Raw genomic sequence first — 21458 nt, 5'->3', positions numbered from 1 at the left:
ACAGCATGAATTTTAGCAATGATTTCTTTGACATTACACCAAAGGCATAGGCAACAATAACAAAAAATAGACAAATTGGACTTTCATGAAAAATTTTTAAGTTGTACATCAAAAGACACAATCAAGAGTAAAAAGGCCAATCCACAGAATGGGAGAAACTATTTGCAAAATCATGTATCTAATAAGAGATTATATCCAGAATATACAGAGAATTCCTAAAACTCAACAACAATAATACAAGCCTATTCAAAAGTAGGCAAGAGACTTGGCTATATATTTCTTGAAAGATACACAAATGGCCAAAAAGCATATGAAAATGTACATCACCATCGCTACAGAAATGCAAATCAAAGCTACAATAAGATACCACCTGACACCTAGTAGAATGGCCACTATTAGGAAAATAAAAAAAAAAAAAGGAAAATAAAAGTGTTGATAAGGATGTGGAGAAATTGGAACCCTTGTGCACTGTTAATGGGAATGTAAAATGGCACAGCTGCCATGGAAAACAGTACAGTGAAGCCTCAAAATATTAAAAATAGAATGACTATGTGATCCAGCAATTTCATTTGTGAGTACACAGCCAGAAGAATTGAAAAGCAGGGTCTCAAAGAGATACCTGTATACCCATGACCACAACAGCATTATTCACAATAGCTAAAAAGTGGAAGCAACCCAAATGTCCATCAATGGATAAGCAAAATATAGTATACATACATAAATATGGGAGTAAAATCAGAAGAAACAGCTAAAATAACTAAGGTTGTTGCCTCTTGACAGTGAGATTGAGGGGTAGATAGTGAAGTGAGCAAAAGATTACTGTTTTTCTTTAAAAATTTATACTACTGTATTATTTAGGCTTAAAAAGAAAGGAAATTCTGACATCAATTACAGTATGGAAGAACCTTGATGACAATACGTTTTGTGAAATAAACCAGTCACAAGAAGACATATACTGTATGATTCCAATGATATGAGGTACTTGGAATAGTTAAAATCATAGACAATGGAAGTAGAATGGTGGCTGCCAGGGCTAAGGGGAGGGGAGGAAAGGGAAGCTATTGTTTATAGGTAAAGAGTTTCAGATGAAAAGAGTTCTGGAGATGGATGGCAGTGATGGCTGCACAACAACAATACCAATGTATTTAATGCCACTCAACTGTGTATCTTAAAATGATCAAGATGATAGATTTTATATATGTATTTTACCACAATAAAAGAATTCGAAAAGAACACTCAAATGATATGAAATAAAAAAAAAAATTTTTTAATTTTTTTTTTTACTTTTAGTAAAGATGGGGTTTCTCCATGTTGGTCAGGCTGGTCTCAAACTCCCAACCTCAGGTGATCCCTCTCAAAGTGCTGGAATTACAGGCGTGCGCCACCACACCCGGCCGAAACAAATGTTCTATTAGATTTCAATCATGGTTGCCAAATTTTTATCTGTACATTCAAACATTCAGCACTGATACCTCAATTTTACTACATTAACAGCAAATCATATATCAATAGTCGAAGGCCTCTTGTTTCATTTACTCTCTTGTTCAGAAGAAACTAAATTCTCTAACACTTACCTAAACTCGTGGGCTTGATGAGAACATCAAGGACATCATAAAAGGGCAGATTTTTTAACTGCACATCAGGATGGACAGGAGGAATTGGGGGAGATGGCTGCTGCATCTCAAATGTGGGCTTAGTATCTTGAAGCAGCACAGAACCAACAGGAGAGGATGGTGAGTGAGGTGTAACTGAAGTGGAAGGCAACGAGTGGATTCCAGCCACGGCCAATTCAGGTTCTACAGGTGATGAGCTACCATCCAAACTGAAAACCGATGATTTGATTGTGGATAAATCAGAAAGTCCTTCAAGAGTTCGTGGATATCGGCGTCTATACAATTCTCGGATTTTAATCTGAACCGCAGGGCTGCAGCCGCTCTTCAATAAATGCAACGCCCTCATCAGGAGGTCATGCTTGCGTCCACTTTTATTCCGTCCAGCAAAGCCTAGTAATACTTGTAGTTCAGAAACCCTAAAACTAGAAACCATATTCTAAAAGGAAAGAAAAAAAACATAAGCCAAGTCACCCTCAAGCATACAAAAATCCTATCTAAAATATACTGTAAAATGTGATTTTTCCAGCATTCTATCAACTGGCATGTTCTAGTAACAGCATTTCACATACCACTTAGAGTCACTACCATTCGTAAGACAATCTCGTAAAAATTACATTCAAGTTATGCTGTTAATTATATTTTGTTGCATGAGATCTTAATTTTGGTAATCTACAGTCTATTGGTTTCTACTAACCACTTCCTTATCTGATTATGCTCTAATACACACAGACTGCTTTATGACTATAAAATCTATCACCAATGAAAATACTCCTTTTCAAAACCAACCCCTCCCAATACACAACTTAATGTTTGTTACAGAATTATCACCAGTTAACCAAACAAATTAGATTTTCAGTGTTAGATGTGTAAATTTTGATGCTGAGTAGTCAGTCTATAAAAAAATCTAGACAGAACTGTGATCTAAAATGCAATAACTGTTTTGCCCCAACTCAAACATTAAGGAACAGACAACATAATAAAAGATATTTTAAAATATTAAAGCTAAAAAGCACATACATCTGATTTAGCAGTCAGTCAAACTTCTAAAATGACTCAAATTCCCAGCTGGGTATACAAATGGGAAAAACATCTTTGAAGAGCAAGGAAATAAGCAGTCATCAATCTTAAAGGGTAACATTTCCTCCACACTACTCTACTGACTTGTGCTTAGGTGTAAAACAAAGGTTATAAGCAGTTCCAGCTTCACATCACATCTTCTATTTTTTTCAGCAAAACTTGGTATTTTAAACCACTTGCAGCCTCAGGAATCCACCAACTTAGTGATTTCCAGTCACTGAACTCAGAGGCAAATCACACTTGGGTCAGATACCACACATGCAAGAAAGAGGAAGAAGACCTGAAGCTGAGCAAAGCCCTGTCAAAAACCTACCCAGGAGATCTACCTATGGCTTGGTGTCCCATCCTGTCCCCATCACTCCCCTAACCCAGACCGTGCTACACACTCAACAGTTACTTGGGATTCCTTTTCAACCTGTTCTTGTCTTCAGTATAGTGGCAACGTGAGGCAATTGCTCTGTACTTTTAAGTCTCAGGGATGGCCCAGAAGCAACTGTTTATTTAAGACCCTGTATGGCTTTTAAATACATGCTAGTTTACAAAAATGCAAACAGATTTAAATATACCAAAGTAATCCATGTACACTGTACCATAACTGTACTTTGTGTTCTATATATGTCTCCGTATTTCATATTGTACAAGTCAGAGAATATTAAATTGTAATCCTGGCAAGCCATTTTATACTCTAAAATCTAGATAAAACTGTGATCTAAAATGCAATAAATGTTTTGCCCCAACTCAAACATTAAGGAACAGACAACATAATAAAAGATATTTTAAAATATTAAAGCTGTCCAACACAAATGTAATAGAAGCCACACATTAAACCTTCTAGTAGTCGTATTAAAAGAATTAATTTAGGCCAGGAATGGTGGCTCACACCTGTAATTCCAGTGCTTTTGAAGGCCAACACAGGAGGATCACTTGGGCCCCCGGGTTTGAAACCAGACTAGACAACATAGTAAGATCCCATCTCTACAAAACTTTAAAAATTAGCCAGCCATGGTGGTGCATGTGCATGTGGTCCCAGCCTCTCAGGAGACTGAGGCGAAAGGATCACTTGAGCCCAGGAATTCGAGGCTACAGTGAACTGTGATCATGCCACCTTACTCCAGCCTGGGCAACATCAAGACTGTCTCAAAAATAATAAAAATAAATTAATATAGTTATTTAACTCAATTTATTAAAAGTATCATTTCATCTCAACATTCAATTTTTGTAATTTAAAAATAACGATTTTTTAAAGTATCAGTGGGGTATTTTTTCATATTACATCTTTAATATCTGTTATATATTTTTTACTTATGATACATCTCAATTTGGACTAACCACACTTCAAGTGCTTAAGACCCACATGTGGTCACTAGCTACCACACTGGACAGTGCAGCTCTAAATCATTAATAACACACATACCACAATGCCATGGTCACTGTATTTCAACTTGCTTTATTTCCTCCACATGCAAGATGAAGATTTTATTCATCTTTGCTGTCTTACCTCTACAGTGCAGATGACAAAGATGGAAAACAAGAAAATTTTTGGCCTATCTCACAACAAACCAGTTACAGCTTACTCAACATCTCATGCATTAAATGGAAGACAATAGCTTCTTAGGAAAGGTTTACCCACGTAAGAAATAACGATGCATCTTTCCCGAAGTCCTCAATCTTATGAAACACTTCAACTGACTGTAGAACACTAACACTAAAAAAGGCAATCACACCGATATAACATAACCATGATTTTTTCAGACTAACTCAGAATTCATTACTTTGTTTCACTCCTTATACTTATTGTCAGATATTCTTCATTCTAAGGAAACCTGTTTTACAGAAATAACAAAATAAAGCACAAAGTCACCCTACCTAAGCTTGACTCTCAAAGAAATTTCTAGAGGTCTCATTATCTCATATTTCCAGTGACATTATTTGGTGAAGGATGTTAAAGCAACTGGCTATTGTAAATAGACAAATAAAAAGAAAGAAAGAGATAAGGGCTTAGATTATGAATATCACAGAATTCTGAACAGCAGATGGGACAGTCTTTGCATTACAAAATGCTACAAAGATAAAGTACTGCTGGACACACAGCCAAAGATAACGAAGTCAATAGGGCCCAGCGAAAAACTTCAGGCCAGCAATCAGCAGCAGTTGTTGTTCAAGCCCAAGCACCAAGACTTGGGACCCTGGGAAAATTGGACCCTGGGAAAGTCATTTCATCCCTATGCTCATCAATTTCTATTTTAGAATGATAACAAACACCCCCAAAAATTTAGCACTTACTGATAACCTCAAAGCAGCTTACTAAGTAAAATTCTATGAATACTTTTTGTTGTTGTTTTTTGCAAACCTTACTAGATCCCACTTCCTCTTAAAGTAATACCTAATTTTTTTTTTTTTTTTTTTTTTTTTTTTTTTTTTAGAGGGTGTTTCACTCTTGTTGCCCAGGCTGGAATGCAACGGTGCAAAGTTGACTCACAGCAACCTCCGCCTCCCAGGTTCAAGTGATTCTCCTGCCTCAGTCTCCCGGGTAGCTGGGATTACAGGCATGTGCCATCATGCCCAGCTAATGTTGTATTTTTAGTAGAGCCAGTTTTTTTCCACGTTGGTCAGGCTGGTCAAGATCACCTCAGGTGATCTGCCCACCTTGGCCTCCCAAAGTGCTGGGATTACAGGCGTGAGCCACCTCGCTTGGCCTTATTTTTTAACTTAGTCTTCCACCAAGTTTCAAGTCCTTCCCCCAGTGAGTGGGTGTGGTGAATAGGGAGGGTCACCAGAACCCTCATGGCGGGGGTAAGGTTAGCATGCTATGAACACTACCAAGACTAGATTTCAGTTGTTTTTCTCCACGAAACTCTGACATCAGTATCTTTAATGCTTTTCAAGCAGTTTTTCCACTCCACCGTGCTGCCTCCCAAAGGCTCCCAAGTCTGCCCACTTCAGTTAAAACTGCTATATGCTCTACAGAGGAATTTCCCTACAGAGAAATGTGTTGGCCTAATTTTGTAAAAAGATACATAATCTAATTTCTTTTTTTTTTTTTTTTTTGAGACGGAGTTTCGCTCTTGTTACCCAGGCTGGAGTGCAATGGCGCGGTCTCGGCTCACCACAACCTCCGCCTCCTGGGTTCAGGCAATTCTCCTGCCTCAGCCTCCTGAGTAGCTGGGATTACAGGCACGTGCCACCATGCCCAGCTAATTTTTTGTATTTTTAGTAGAGACGAGGTTTCACTATGTTGACCAGGATGGTCTCGATCTACATAATCTAATTTCTAAACAAAAACTAACATAAGATAAGACAAGAGTTTTAAATCAACTTTGTTCCTTTAGCAAACGTAAATAAACACAAAAGTATTAAAACTTTTAAAGCTGGAACATTATGTAACTGAAACACTACATACAAAGATGAAGACAAGCTGAAGGTGCTATATTTAGAAATTACCTCATTAGGCTGGGAGCAGTGGCTCATACATGTACTCTCAGCCCAGCACTTCGGGAGGCCGAGGCTGGTATGGATCACTTGAGGTCTAGAGTTTGAGACCAGCCTGACAAACATGGTGAAACCCGTCTCTACTAAAAACAAAAAAATTAGCCAGGCGTGTTGGCGAATACCTGTAATCCCAGCTACTCAGGAGGCTAAGGCAGGAGAATCACTTGAAACTAGGAGGCAGAGGTTGCAGTGAGTCAAGACTGTGCCATTGCCCTCCAGCCTGGGCAACAATAGCAAAACTCCACCTTGGGTGGAAAAAAAAAAAAAATTTCATCAAACAGGCATATATGATAGCAACACGTAATCACCAGTGAATAAAAATATTTCCCTGAGATGGCTCTTCAATTCTGAAACATGAGACAGAACCTGCAAAAATAGCCTAGAATTTGGGGAAGTGCTAATACGGTTAGAAATCATGGTAAAGATCAATACAAACTCTGTAGAGTCCCCATCTGCTATAATGTATATCATACAGGAGGAAAACGAGAAGCTGCTGAGGGCAACTGGCAAACTGCATTATTAATATTGCCTATTCCAGCTACAATATTAAAATAATCCACATCAGGCCATGCGAGGTGGCTCACGCTTGCAATCCCAGTACTTTGGGGAGCTGAGGCAGGCGGATCACCTGAGGTCAGGAGTTCAAGAACAGCCTGGCCAACATGACAAAACCCCATCTCTACTAAAAATACAAAGATTAGCTGGGCCTGTAGTGCCAGCTACTAGGGAGGAGGCAGGAGAATTGCTTGAACCTGGGAGGTGGAGGTTGCTGTTAACAGAGATAGTGCCACTGCACTCCAGCCTAGGCCACAGAGACGAGATTCAGTCTCAAATCATCATCATCATCATTTACATCTTCATTTATATGTAGGAATAAAGAAAAACCACCAGATTAATATAATCTCTCAAAAAAGAGTGACCAAGCTAATGCCATACCTAAGAGGAACTATGTGGCAAGCCAGAAAGATACTCCAATTCCTACTTCCTCTTTTCAAAGGTCATTGGAGGCCCCAGTTCCTGGTCCTGTATTCCTAGTGAAATCATGTAATCCCTAAAAGAGACTAAGGGATTTCATCCTTACAACATAATGATCACAATAACTCCTAGGCTAAAGAAATCAAATTGAAAACCAACTATTAAAAGAAACAATAAAGAAAATGCTACATTTCAAAATCAGGGTGAAACATCTCCCTAAATGCTTCTATTATTATACAATAAGGATTTAAAATAAAGTAGTCAAGAAAGAAAAAAAGTAACACCAAAATAAAGCGAAAGGGCTGGGGAGAGTTACAAGGTAAAAGCAAAAAAGCAAAAAGAAATTCATTAGAAAGCAAAATGTTGGCTGAGTGAAGTGGCTCACACCTGTAATCCCAGCACTTTGGGAGGCCGAGGCGGGCGTATCACACCTGAGGTCAGGAGTTCAAGACCAGACTGACCAACATGGAGAAACCACGTTTCTAATAAAATAAAATTTAAAAAAATAGAAAATTAGCTGGGCATGGTGGCGCATCCTTGGAATCCCAGCTACTCAGGAGGCTAAGGCAGGAGAATCACTTCAATCCAGGAAGCGGAGGTTGGGTGAGCAGAGATCGAGCCATTGCACTTCAGCCTGGGCAACAAGAGCAAAAGTCCATCTCAAAAAAAAAAAAAAAAAAAAAAAAAAGCTGTAAAGTCAGACCCACAAAAGTGAAAGTCAAAAAATGTACAGTCTTAAAAATGAAAAAAAAAAAAAAAAAAAAAGACCAAAAAAAACTAAACAAATTTCTTTTAACCAAGAGAACAGTGTATGCAACTATATACTCTAATAACTTAAATAGAGACAAAAGTGGTCTCCTAGAAAAATATAAATTACTCTACCTGATTCAAGAAGAGGTATATTGTCTTGTCCTCCCCTCCACATAGAAAAACATCTACCCAAACAAGACAGCTTCATAAATAAATTCTACCAAGCTTTCAAGGAAAGGATGGAATTCTGTACCTTAAACTGTTAAGAGAAGAAAAGCCAGGGAGTTAAATACATACATGTTAGAAGACAAATAAAGGAAAATGTTGAACACAAAACACAAAATTCAAACAACATGCAAATTATTGGTTTCCAAACTTCAGCAGGGAAGGCTACCCTCTCCAACCAAACTTTTAGGCAAAAGCCTATTAAACAATGGGCATAGTATGCCATCCATTCTTTCTCACTTCTCAACATGGACCATAAGAAGTTCTCGTGTAACATAATTTATAAACCAATATTAGTACATTTCCTGTGAGTGTAGACATAAAAGCCTCAATGTGCCCAATACAGTTGAATCTACCAAAATAAGAATGGTTTAACATAAATTAAGTAAATTACTTGGTTAAGATCCTCTATCCTTATAGTCACAGATTGAAGATTTATAGTATAAGTAAACAATCATATGGAGCTTCCTTTTAAATTATTTGAGGTAAGTAGGTGGGGACATATATGACAAAAGACTGGAGCTGATAACTTCTGAAGCTGGGTACTGGGACATGAAGAATTCTCTATCATTGTAAATTTAAGAATGTCTCCATAACTCAAAAGTTTGCTTGAACAGGAGAAACTGGGGCCAGGGCATGTGGGGACTCTACTCTTCCCAAGCTTTCTGTAAATCTAAAGGTACTCTAGATCGAATTAAACGAAAACTGTTAGTCTTTTTAAAGATGGGGTAGGCAGGGCAAGGTGGCTCACACCTGTAATCACAGTACTTTGGGAGGCTGAGGCAGGCGGATCATGAGGTCAGGAGTTCGAGTCCAGCCTGACCAAAATGGTGAAACCCCTATCTCTACTAAAAATACAAAAATTAGCTGGGTATGGTGGTATGTGCCTGTAATCCCAGCTATTCAGGAGCCTGAGGCAGAAGAATCGCTTGAACCCAGGAGGCAGAGGTTGCAGTGAGCTGAGATCATACCACTGCACTCTAGCATGGGTGACAGAGGTAGACTTCATCTCAAATTAAAAAAGGGAAAAAAAAGATGGAGTAAAAAAGCAATTACAGGATAAATACTATTTCTCATAAAAGGAACCCAGATTCCTAAGGGAAATGGCTGACTGCAGGTCTGGGACAGGAAATGCACAAGATGAACCTAGAACATTTTATCACATTAGAAAACAGAGAAGCTATCAAACACTACTTTATCAAAGACCACTGAGGCCTTGTCTGAAGGACAAAGAAAACATCCAAAATGGGCTCCTAGTGGCTGAAGATGAGACAATTTGAGCATCAAAATAAGTAACAACTGCAATGGATTCAAACCCATTAAGTACAGTAACGTTTCATTTTCTTCATAATAATACTTGAAAAGTCACTGATCAGCCCTGCATGGTGGCTCACACCTGTAATCCCAGTACTGTGGGAGGCCAAGGCAGGTGGATCATGAGGTCAAGAGTTCAAGACCAGCCTGGCCTATATAGTGACACTCCGTCTGTACTAAAAATACAAAAATTAGCTGGGCGTGATGGCATAAGCCTGTAATGCCAGCTACTTGGAAGGCTAAGGCAGAACTGCTTGAACCAAGGAGGCAGAGGTTGCAGTGACGTAAGATTGAGCCACTGCACTCCAGCCTGAGTGACAGAGGGAGACTCCATCTCAAAAAAAAAAAATAATAAAATAAGTCACTGATCTCCTTTAAAGGGAAGAATTCATCATCATTCTGATAACTGATAAAGAGAGACAATACAAAAAGATTTTTGGTTTGAGTGGAAAAGCCATATGATTAACTGGCTAAATGCCATATGCACTTCTGAGAAAATTCTAATTGTTCCTGATGAAGCCTCTCAATAAATGTGAGAAATGGGAAAGTTCTTCAAAGTTTATATCTTAGACTACATTATAAGGAGCTACAATCTCTTGCTCTATGGCCATTAGCCACTATTAGCATAAACATATACCCATCAAAAAGAAAAAAAAAACATATACCCATGTATATATATATTCTCTAAATCAGTTGCGTCTTAAATCAGCTACCATAGCTTGCTCCGGCATGTCTAAATAGGACTGGGTGAGCTCTAAACCCTGGTACGTGCCATTCCTCATTTGGAAACCCTCCTGACATCTTGACTAGCTTCCTCTTCTTCTCTTCCCTGTCTTCTTTCCCCTTATCTATTCAGGAAATTTTCAAGTTTTTTAAGCCAATCAGGTCAAGCACAGAATGTGAGGTCCCATTATGGCCAATGGTAACTGGACACAGCAGTAGGATAACTGCGTCAGGTTATGCAAGTTATAAATGTCCCTGTCTCCTTGCTCAGGTGTGCTCTCTTGGCAAGACTGCCAGCGAGCTGCACCCTTTCTGCAGAAAGTTAAACTAGCCTTGCTGAGTGATCCATTGTCTGAGTATGGATTTTTCCCAACATTATAAATCCGTTTCCAACATATACAAAGGGAATAATTTTTTTTTTTTTTTTTTTTTTGAGACAGAGTCTCACTCTGTCACCCAGACCAGAGTGCAGTGGTACCATCTTGGCTCACTGCAACCTCTGCCTCTGAGATTCTCCTGCCTCAGCCTCTCAAATAATTGGTATTACAGGCACCCACCACCATACCTGGCTAAATTTTGTATTTTTAGTAGAGATGGGGTTTTGCCATGTTGGCTATGTTGGTTTCGAACTCCTGGCCTCCAGTGATCCAACTACCTCAGCCTCCCAAAGTGCTGGGATTACAGGCATAAGACACCATGCCTGGCAAGGCAATAAAAATTTTTTAAAGTAACATTTACTATTTACAAATGACAAGACTCTCTGTATTAGAAATATAAGAGAATTTATATTTAACCCAATAATAAAAAAATTTAACCCAATAATATTAAGGCAACAAAACATCTAATTTTCCATATTTCAAATATATTTTCAAATGACTGAAAAAGAGGTATTAAAAAAACCTAAGTAACACAAAAACATAAAATACAAAAGAATAAATTTTTAAATTTTACAAGAGGTACATTAAAAAACTACAGAAAAGAAGCTTTGAATAAATTAAAGAGACTGTATCACACATGTTACACTAGATAAAAATAATACTGAAAAGACATCAATTCTTTCCAACTCTAAGTTATAAATATAAAAAAATTCCAATGACCGGTTAATGAGTTGAAGCACTTAATAGACCAAAACCTAAATAAAGAATAAAATATACAATATACGTCATTTTATTCATGATGAATAAAATGAACAAAAACAAATGGGGAAGGGAAACAGCAAGTGAAGAAGTAGAGGATTTGCCATTTTAAAGGGGAAGGCCTCACTGATATAGCAATTGAATAAGTAACTGAAGGAAAAGGAAAGCACCCAATGGATATGTGAGGAAAAGCATTCCAAGGCATTCCACAGCAGATGCAAAAGTCCTAAAGACAAAAGCAGGATTAACAAACTCAAAAGTGAGTGAAATGCAAAAAGCCCACTACTGCCAAACCAGAGTATTCTAGTGGAATGAGTATTTGTTGTTGTTGTTTGAGACAGTCTCGGCTCAGCTGCCCAGAGAGCAGTGGTACAAATACTACTCACTGCAGCTTCAAACTCCTGAACTCAAGTGATCATCCTGCCTCGGCCTCCAGAGTAACTGGGACTACAAGCACACACCACCATGCCTGCTATTTTTTTTTTCACTTTTTAGTAATGACAAGATTTCATTATGTTTTGCAGGCTGGTCTCAAACTCGTGGGCTCAAGTGATCCTCCTGCCTTGGCCTCCCAAAACCACACTGGGCCCAGAATGAGTATGAAGATCACAGACTGATGTTTGTTTCTGATCATAGAAAACAAATACGGAGAAGAAGTTAGTCAACTAAACAAACCTTTACTGTATGAAGTAACAGTATCAAATTAGTGAGGTTAAGAAAACACAGATCTTATACTGAGATCATCAGGAAAAATACAAATTTTTTTTTTTATAAAGGATGAAAATGCTGACCAACGATGGCATATAAATTGGAAGTAAGGTGCAAGGGTGCACTTTGGGAGGCCAAGTGGATGGATCACTTGAGCCCAGGAGTTTGAGACCAATCTGGTCAACATGTTGAAACCTCAACTCTGTTAAAAATACAAAAATTGGGCCGGGCGCGGTGGCTCAAGCCTGTAATCCCAGCACTTTGGGAAGCTGAGGCGGGTGGATCATGAGGTCAAGAGATTGAGACCATCCTGGTCAACATGTTGAAACCCCGTCTCTACTAAAATATACAAAAAATTAGCTGGGCACGGTGGCGCGTGCCTGTAATCCCAGCTACACAGGAGGCTGAAGCAGGAGAATTGCTCGAACCCAGGAGGTGGAGGTTGCGGTGAGCTGAGATCGCACCATTGCACTCCAGCCTGGGTAACAAGAGTGAAACTCCGTCTCAAAAAAAAAAAAAACAAAAAAAACGGCCGGGCGTGGTGGCTCACACCTATAATCCCAGCACTTTGTGAGGCCAAGGCGGGCAGATTACTTGAGGTCAGGAGTTCAAGACCAGCCTGACCAACATGGTGAAACCTCTTCTCTACTAAAAATACAAAAATTAACCAGGCATGGTGGCAGGCACCTGTAATCCCAGCTACTCAGGAGGCTAAAGCAGGAGAATCACTTGAACCTGGGAGGCAGAGGAGGCCGTTGGCCAAGATCGCGTCACTGCAATCTGCCAGCCTGGGCAACAAAGTTAGACCCTGTCACAAAAAAAACAAAATAAGCAGGGCATGGGGGTGCATGTCTGTAATCCCCGTTATTCAGGATTACTTTGGGAGGCCAAGTGGGTGGATCACTTGATCAAGTTAGGCAGGTGAATCACTTGAACCCAGGAGGTGGAAGTCGCAGTAAGCCGAAATCACGCTACTGCACTCCTGCCTGGACAACAGAGCAAGACTCCATCTCAAAAATAATAAATAAATTGGCAGAGAGGTGGAGGTTACAGTGAGCCAAGAGCATGCCACTGCACTCCAACCTGGGTGATAAGAGCAAAACTGTCTCAAAAAATATTAAAAAATAAAAATAAAATAAAGAATACCAATTCAATATAATTTCTCCCAGAAAACAGAAGAGAACATTCCCAATTCATTTTATAAACCTAATATTACCATGATAAGAAAACAAAACAAAGACAACACAAAAAATTAAACTATAAACCAATATTCATCATGAACACAGACGTTAAAATCCTTAACAAAACATTAGCAAATAAAATTCAGCAACACATAAAGAGAATTATAAACCATGGTCATTATGCACCATGACCAAGTGAAGGGTTTATTCTGGTATGCAAGGCTGGCTCATTATATGCCACTGCTGCTCAGCATTTTCATTGTGTCTTATCTTTGTATTTATTTTGAATAGCTACAAAAACAGATCACATGATCAAATCAATCAATGCCAAAAAAAATTCACAAATTCAACACCTGTTTATGATTTTAAAACCCTCAAAAACAAGAATTGAGGAGAGCTTCCTCAATTTGATAAACAGATCTATTAAAAAAAAAAATTAGAGCCAACATTATACCCAGGGGTGAAAGATTGTTTTTCCTTTAATATTGGAGCTGAGGCGAAGATGCCTACTATCACCACTCATTCAACATAGTACTAAAAGTTCTAGCTAGCAGAATAACAAGAAACTAAAGTAAAAGGAATAAGAGGTTGAAAAGAAAAGATAAAACTATTTGTAGATGGAATGATTTACGTAGAAAATCTCAACAAACATACGAAACAACTCCTAGAACTTGTGAGTTCAGCAAGGTCTCAGGTTATAAAATCAACATACAAAAACTAATCACACCTTTATACACTAACAAAGAATATGTGAAAAGAAAGTTAAAAACATCACCATTTATAACACTCCAAAGAAAATTAAAATACCTATGTAAAAATGTAACAAACATGTACAGGACTTATATGCTGAAAACTATAAAACACTGAAAAAAAACATCTAAGAAAATCTAAATAAATTCTTCATGGATTGGAAAACTCAACATAGTCTAAAATGTCAACTTTCCCCAAACTGATACAGACGTTTAATAGAATTCCTATCCAAATACCAGCAAGACTTTTTGTAGATATAGCTGAGATTATTCTATAATTTACATGGAAAAGCAAAAGAAATATTAATAGAAGAGCCAAAACAATTTTTAAAAAGAATAGAAGGGCCGAGTGCAGTGGCTCATACCTGTAATTCCAGCACTTTGAGGGGTCAAGGTGGGTGGATCACAAGGTAAAGAGATTGAGACCATCCTGGTAGATATGGTGAGACCCCCATCTCTACTAAAAAATACAAAAAATTAGCTGGGTGTGGTAGCACACGCCTGTAGTCCCAGCTACTCAGGAGGCTGAGGCAGGGGAATTGCTTAAACCCGGGCGGCAGAGGTTGCAGTGAATGGAAATCACGCCATTGCACTCCAGCTGAGCGACAGCAAGATTACATCTCAAAAAAAAAAAAAAAAAAAAAAAAAAGAATAGAGGGAGAGGAATCAATCTATCCCATTTTACAACTGAGCTAAGACTGACAGACTACATGGTATTAATGGACGGGTAGACACAGAAATCAAGGGAACAGAATATAGACCCCAGAAATAGTCATATACATATATGCCCAAATAATTTTTGATGAAGGTGAAAAATTAATTCAGTGGAAGAAAGACGGCCTTTCAATATGTGGTGCTGGATCACATGGACACCCATAGATTAAAAAAAAAATGAACTTCATCTTAAGTCTCATACCTTACACAAAAATAATTCCAAACGGATCAAAGAGTCAAATGTAAAAACTATAAAACTGGTTTCTTTTTTAATAAGCAGGAAAATCTTCAGGATCTTAGACTAGGCAGGGTTATTAGATTTGAAACTAAAAGCAAGATCCATAAAAGCAAATATGCCACACCGGACTTCACACATTTTAAAACTTGTGCTCTACAAAAGACCCCTTTAAAAGGATAAAAAGATAATTAACAGACAGGACCGCTTTAAAAGGATAAAAAGACAATCACCAGACTCAAAGAAAATATTAACATTTGCAACCACATATCTGACAAAGGACTAATATCCAGAATATATCTAGAACTCTCAAAACCCAACTGGAAAAAAAAAAAAAAGAATTCAATGAGAAAAAGGACAAAAGACACAAAGAGACATGTTATGGATGGGGATATACAGATGGCAAATAAGCACACGAAAAAATGTTCAGCATCATTAGCCATTGGGGAAATGTAAATAAAAACCTCACTGGGATATCACTAGATATACCTACCAGAATGGCTAAAATGAAAAACACTGATAACACCAAATGCTGGCGAGGATGCAGAGAAACTGGATCACTCCATACATTGCTGGTAGGGATGTAAAATGGTACAGCCACTCTGTAAAACAGTTTAGCAAGTTCTTTAAAAACTATACATACAATCACCATACAACCCAGCAACTGCACTCCTGGGCATTTTTTATCTCCAAGAAAGACTGGTGCATACGTTTACCAAAAAAAACCTATGCACAAATCTTTATAGCACTTCTATTGATAATTATCAAAAAACTGTACACAACCCAGATGTCCCTCAACAAACTATAGTGAATTCATATCATGGAAAACTATTCAGCCATAAAAAAGGATAAGATGTTTAAACATGACAACTTGGATGAATTTCCAGAATTACGCTGAATGAAAAAGCCAGATCCAAAAGTTTGCATACTGTGTGATTCTATTTATGAATTTTTGAAAGGACAAAAATCACAGATATGAAAAAGCTGAGTGGGCCCCAGAGAGTGGGGGAACTGGATGAGACAGGAACAAGTGTGACTATAAAATGACAATACTTTAGATGGAGGGATCCTTGTGGTGATAAAATGGTCTGTATGTTGATTGTGTCAATGTCAACATCCTGGTTGTGGTACTGTACTATGGTCTTTTAAGTGGAAAAAACTAGAGAAAGAGTATATGGAATGTCTCTGTATGATTTCCCAGAAATGCAAGTGGATTGACAATTATCTTCATTAAAAGTTTGATTTAAAATTACAAGGAGCAAGCCTATCAGACTAAATTTAAAATTCTCTCAAATTCAATGGCATTATATTCAAAAGAGATAAAACTGAAATAAAAGGACACAAAAATGTAAGGGTGAGGTGAAATTTTATAAATCAGGCAAAACTGACAGAAAAATAATCTAGGAGGCCAGGTGCAGTGGCTCACACCTATAATCCCAGCACTTTGGGATGCCGAGGTGGGCAGATCACCTGAGGTTAGGAGTTCAAGACCAGCCTGGCCAACATGATGAAACCCCCATCTATACTAAAAATACAAAAATTAGCCGGGCATGGTGGCGTGTGCCCACGGTCCCACATACTTGGGAGGCTGAGACAGGAGAACTGCTTGAGCCCAAGAGGCAGAGGTTGCAGTGAGCCAAGATAACGCCACTGCACTCCAGCCTGAGTCACAGAGCAAGACTCTGTCTCAAAAACAGAAAGATAATCTAGGTATGTTAATATTAATAAACGGTAGTATTTAATACGAAAAGCAGTGCTGGACATAAAGAGTCATCACACAGAGGAAAAGTTTCAATTCAGCAGGAAAACATAACAAATTTAAACTTTTTTTTTTTTTAAGAGATGGAGTTTCACTATGGTACCCAGGCTGGTCTCAAATTCTTGGGCTCAAGTGATCCTCCCACCTCAACCTTCCAAAGTGCTAGGATTACAGTTCTTTCATGTGCTAGTAATGTTAAAATATGCTTTAAAAAATCAACAGAACTAGACAAACAAATGAAAAACAAAACAAAACAAAATTCTAGTAGGAGATTAACTCTGCTCTCTCAAAAAATAAAGACATGAGATTTGAACAACATAATTAAAAAGCCTACATACTGGACATACATAAAACTGCACCAAAAACTAGGCAATACATATTCTCTTCATGTACAAATAAAAATAATAAAAATGAACCAGATTTTCAATAGTCAAAACATATTTCAAAGGACTGGCATTATACACACCAATTGGCATCACACAACATGTTGCCTAACCAAAATGCAATTACAAATCAATAGCCAAATCAACTAGAGGAACTCTCATATGTTCAGAAATTAAATTTTTAAATAGCTCATAAGTTAATAATTCACAGTAGAAAGTAGAAAAATACAAGTAAAAATAACAGAAATATTACATATCAAAACATGTAACGAGGAAGCAATACATAGACATTTTATGATCTTAAATAACTATGTCGAAATGCTGAAAATTAATGACAAGCACCTAACTTAAGAAATTAGAAAAAAAGAACAGAAATAACTCCAAAGGAAATATAAGAAAAGAAATGAAGAGCAAAAATTAATGAAACAGGGGAAGGATACAGTAAAGAGCATCAACAGTATCAAAAACTTGATTCTCTGAAAAATCTTTAAAAATTGGCAAACTTTTAGCCAAAAATTATCAAGAAAAAAGAAGGCATTTTAAAAAAATACAAGGGGGATATTAACTATAACTACTACTACAAAATAAAAAGATTAACAACTAAATGCTACAAATTCAAGAATGTAGATGAAATGAACAACTTTCTATAAAAGTACAAACTACCAAAACAGGTTTGAAACTTGAAAATATGAACAGTCCTACAACCAAAGCGATTAAAGCATTCCTCAAAGAAAACAATAGTAATAATTTTATAAGCAAGTTTTACCAAATATTTAAGAAACAGATCTTTCTAAATTATATAAACTCTTCCAGAAGAGGAAAGGACTACTTTTTAATTATAGGCCAGTTTTACTCATTATGAGAGACAAAAATCCTAAATTAAATATCTCCAAACTGAGTCCAATGAAAAAAAGGAACAGATAGATAAGGGTTGAGTTTATACTCGGAACATAAATTTTGTTTAAGTATTGGGAAAAAAATAATATAACTCAGCATGTTAACAGATTACAAAAGAGAAATACATGTTTTTCTCAAAAGATGCAGAAAAAGCTTCTGATAAAATTCATTCATGATTTTTTTTTTAATTAGCAAACTAAGAAAGGGAACAGCCTTAACCTGAAAAGATTATCTATAATAAACCTACAGCAAGCATCATACTTAACTGTGAAACTTTGAAAGCATTCCCTTTAAAATCAGGAACAAGATCAGGATGCCCCCATCACAGCTTCTATTCAACATTGTACTGGAGATCCTAGCCAGCACATTAAGACAAGAAAAAGAAAGAAAAAAAAGCATAAGAATTGGAAAGGAGGAAACAAAGAGGTCATTATTCATAGATAGGACTATCTGCATAGAAAAATCCAAAAGAAATCTAAAGATAATTTATCACGATTAGGAGTATAGCAAGGTTGTTATATAAAGTAAATCTATACTTCCATACACTAGCAAAGCATAATTATAAAAAGATAATACTTATGATTTGCTATAAAAATGTTGCTAGAAATATATCTAACAAAATATTTGTAATCCTTTAACTGAAAATAACAAAACTTTATTGAAAGACATTGCAAAAAAAAAAAAAAGACCTTTTTAAAGAAATGGAGATTACAATGATCATGGTTAAGAAAACTTAACAGCAAAATGTAATTCTCTCCAAACTAGTTTACAGATTCAATGCATTTTCCATCAACATACCAACAAGGGGTGTGTGTGTGTGTGTGTGTGTGTGTGTGTGTGTGTGTGAGTGTGCGTAAAACATGAAAACATTATTCTAAAATTACATGGAGGAGCACATAATCAAGTTCCTTGAAAAACTACAAGGCAGGAGAACTTGTGCTACTTCTGTGTCCCTCAATGACTGACTAGACTGTTTCAGACCAACCCTCCCTGTGAGAACTTAACTGAATATAATATTAAAACATAAAAATCAGTATGAATGCAGGAAGCACTACAAAGGCAGCAAGGACCTGAGACACCAAGACTCTGGAAAGAAGGAGAGCCTACAAAGCTGTCTCTTGATGCCTTCCCTGTAGATATTTGCCAATGAGAAAGGGCAATGGAGAGGTTAAAAGTCCAGAACTCGGAATAGACTCATAAGGCAGGGGAAACAAGAGAAGACATTTGCAAAACATAAAAAGCAAGAGATGGTTTCCAGGATATATAATGAACTCCCACAAATCAGTTTGAAAAAAGACAGATGTCCCAATATAAAAATGAGTAAAAGACTTGGCAAGCCACGTTACAAAAAAAACCCAAATGGCCAATAAGCACATTCAAAGGAGCTTGACATCATTACTTATTAGGGAGATGCAAATTAACACACATTCACCACAGTGCCTGAAATTAAAAGGGTGGACAAGGATATGAAGCGACTGAAACTCTACCATACCACTAGCAAAAGGGAATGAACAAACTACAACTACAGACAACAATAAGGACGAATCTTGCAAACAAAACAGAAAAAAGCCAGAAACAGAATGCATATACAGAAACAGAAAACAGATGACCCTAAATAACAATAACATGTAGTTATTGTTATTCATTATCCAGTAACAATAACCTGTGTTATTCAAGGGTCAATTGTATCCTGTCAACTGGTTTGAACTATGCAGGTCCACTTATAAGCAGATTTTTTTTCAATCAAATGCAGATTTAAAAAAATACAGTATTTGCAGGATGTGATATCCACATATACAGAGGGCCAACTTTTCCTATACATGGGTTCTGCAGAGCCAACTTCAGGATTTGAGTACATGTAAATTTTGGTATTAGGAGAGCTGGTCCTAAAACCAAGCCCCCAAGTATACCAAGGAGCAACTGTATATATACTATACAGGTTCCATTTATATAAAGTTCATAAACAGGCAATACTAATCTGTTAAAGTTAGGATAGTAGGTCGATTTTGGAAGAATGAGGTTATCCACTGGGGAGGGGAATCTCTGGAGTGCTGGTAATGTTCTCTTTCTTGACCTGCAAGATGATTATTTTGAGGAAATTCATCCAGCTATAATCTCATGATTTGTATACTTTCTATGTATATGCTATATCAAAAGAAGTTTGGTTTTTTCTTATAAAAAATATTATTTTACACACAGACAGGGTCTCACTATGTTGCCCAGGCTGGTCTTCAACTCCGGATTCAAGTGATGCTCCCACCTCAGCCTCCCAAAGTGCTGTGATTACAGCCTTGAGCCACCTTACCAGGCAAGAAGTTTGTTTATGCTAGAAACATAATCATTTTGTTTTAGTTCCTGTAACTCTGTAACAATTTCTATAAAAGCAAAGAGACTAACAGCCCAGAGTCCAGAACCAAAGCACAGATGTATGATGGCATCCAAACCAGTGCAGAAAAAAATCTGCATGGAAGGTGATGGGACAATTTATTATTCTTTGAGGAAAAAACATGTATGTTGGTCACTTCACAGTACATATGAAATCAACTCCAGGTGGAGTAAAATCTTAAATGAGAAAAGGTGAGGGGAAAAAAAACCTCCATCTTGTACTTTTACAATGGAAAATACCTTCAAGAACTCCGTTAAAAAATTTCTTCAACAAGATTCAAAAGCACTATCCATAAACAAAAGCCTGATAAATGCAATCACATAAAATTTAAGAACTTCTAATCATCAAAAACACATAAGGCAGGGCTTAGTGGCACACGCCTGTAATCCCAGCAGTTTGGGAGGGCAGATCACCTACGGTCAGTAGTTCCGAGACCAGCCTGACCAACATGGTGAAACCCTGTCTCGACTAAAAGTATAAAAATTAGCTGGGCATGGAGGTGGGTGCCTGTAATCACAGCTACTTGGGAGACCGAGGGAGGAGAAGGTGGAGGTTGCAGTGAGCCGAAATCACACCGATGCACTCCGGCCCCGGCAACAGAGCAAGACTCCACCTCAAAAACAAAAATAAAAAAATAGAATTTAAAAGTGAGCCCAACTGAAAGGAGAAATTTGCACCACATACATCCAACTGTTAGAACTATTAAAAATCAGTAAGACATAATTTTTTTTAAAAATCCAGTATAAACATGCACAAAAGACATGAATAGGAATCTGAAAAGAGGAAAGAATGATTATCAGTATAGTAAAAGATGCTCAAACTCACCAGCAAAAGAAAATAAAACTAAAACGTGGTATTTTATACTTACGGGTAAAAACTTTTTTTTGAGACAGGGTCTCACTCTGTTGCCCAGGCTGGAGTGCAATGGCATGATCACAGCTCACTGAAGCCTTGACTTCCTGGCTTCAGGTGATCCTCTCACCTCAGTCTGCCAAGTAGCTGGAACTACAGGTGTGTGCCACTATGCTAAACTAATTTTTTTTTTTTTTTTTTGGTAGAGATGGGGTTTCACCATTTTACCCAGGCTGGTCTCAAATTCCTGGTCTCAAGCCATCCACTGTGGCCTCCCAAAGCGTTAGGATTA

The 21458-nt window shown here is 37.4% G+C and overlaps 1 protein-coding gene across 11 annotated transcripts in view; it reads right to left on the bottom strand.

Annotated features, from left to right (window-relative positions):
- Positions 1-21458, bottom strand: part of PIAS2 (protein inhibitor of activated STAT 2) — a 139363-nt gene that overhangs the window by 109619 nt on the left and 8286 nt on the right. For 5 of the 11 annotated variants that reach the window (XR_012513109.1, XM_039463628.2, XM_039463629.2 and 2 more), the window contains exon 2: positions 1575-2049. Coding sequence is in view for 10 of the 11 variants with exons in the window: in XM_039463628.2 (XP_039319562.1) it covers positions 1575-2049 (475 nt within the window). In the remaining variant the exon portion in view is untranslated. Of the gene's footprint in view, positions 1-1574; positions 2050-8036; positions 8164-14305; positions 14401-15382; positions 15492-18194; positions 18284-21458 lie in introns of all 11 variants that reach the window. The other 6 variants (XM_074383510.1, XM_074383516.1, XM_074383512.1 and 3 more) reach the window with 4 other exon arrangements.

The sequence above is a fragment of the Saimiri boliviensis genome, chromosome 13 (assembly GCF_048565385.1).
Source record: "Saimiri boliviensis isolate mSaiBol1 chromosome 13, mSaiBol1.pri, whole genome shotgun sequence".
In the NCBI taxonomy this organism is placed as follows: domain Eukaryota; kingdom Metazoa; phylum Chordata; class Mammalia; order Primates; family Cebidae; genus Saimiri; species Saimiri boliviensis.
The sequence above is the reverse complement of the archived record's forward strand: the minus strand, read 5'-3'. Positions and strand labels throughout refer to the sequence as shown.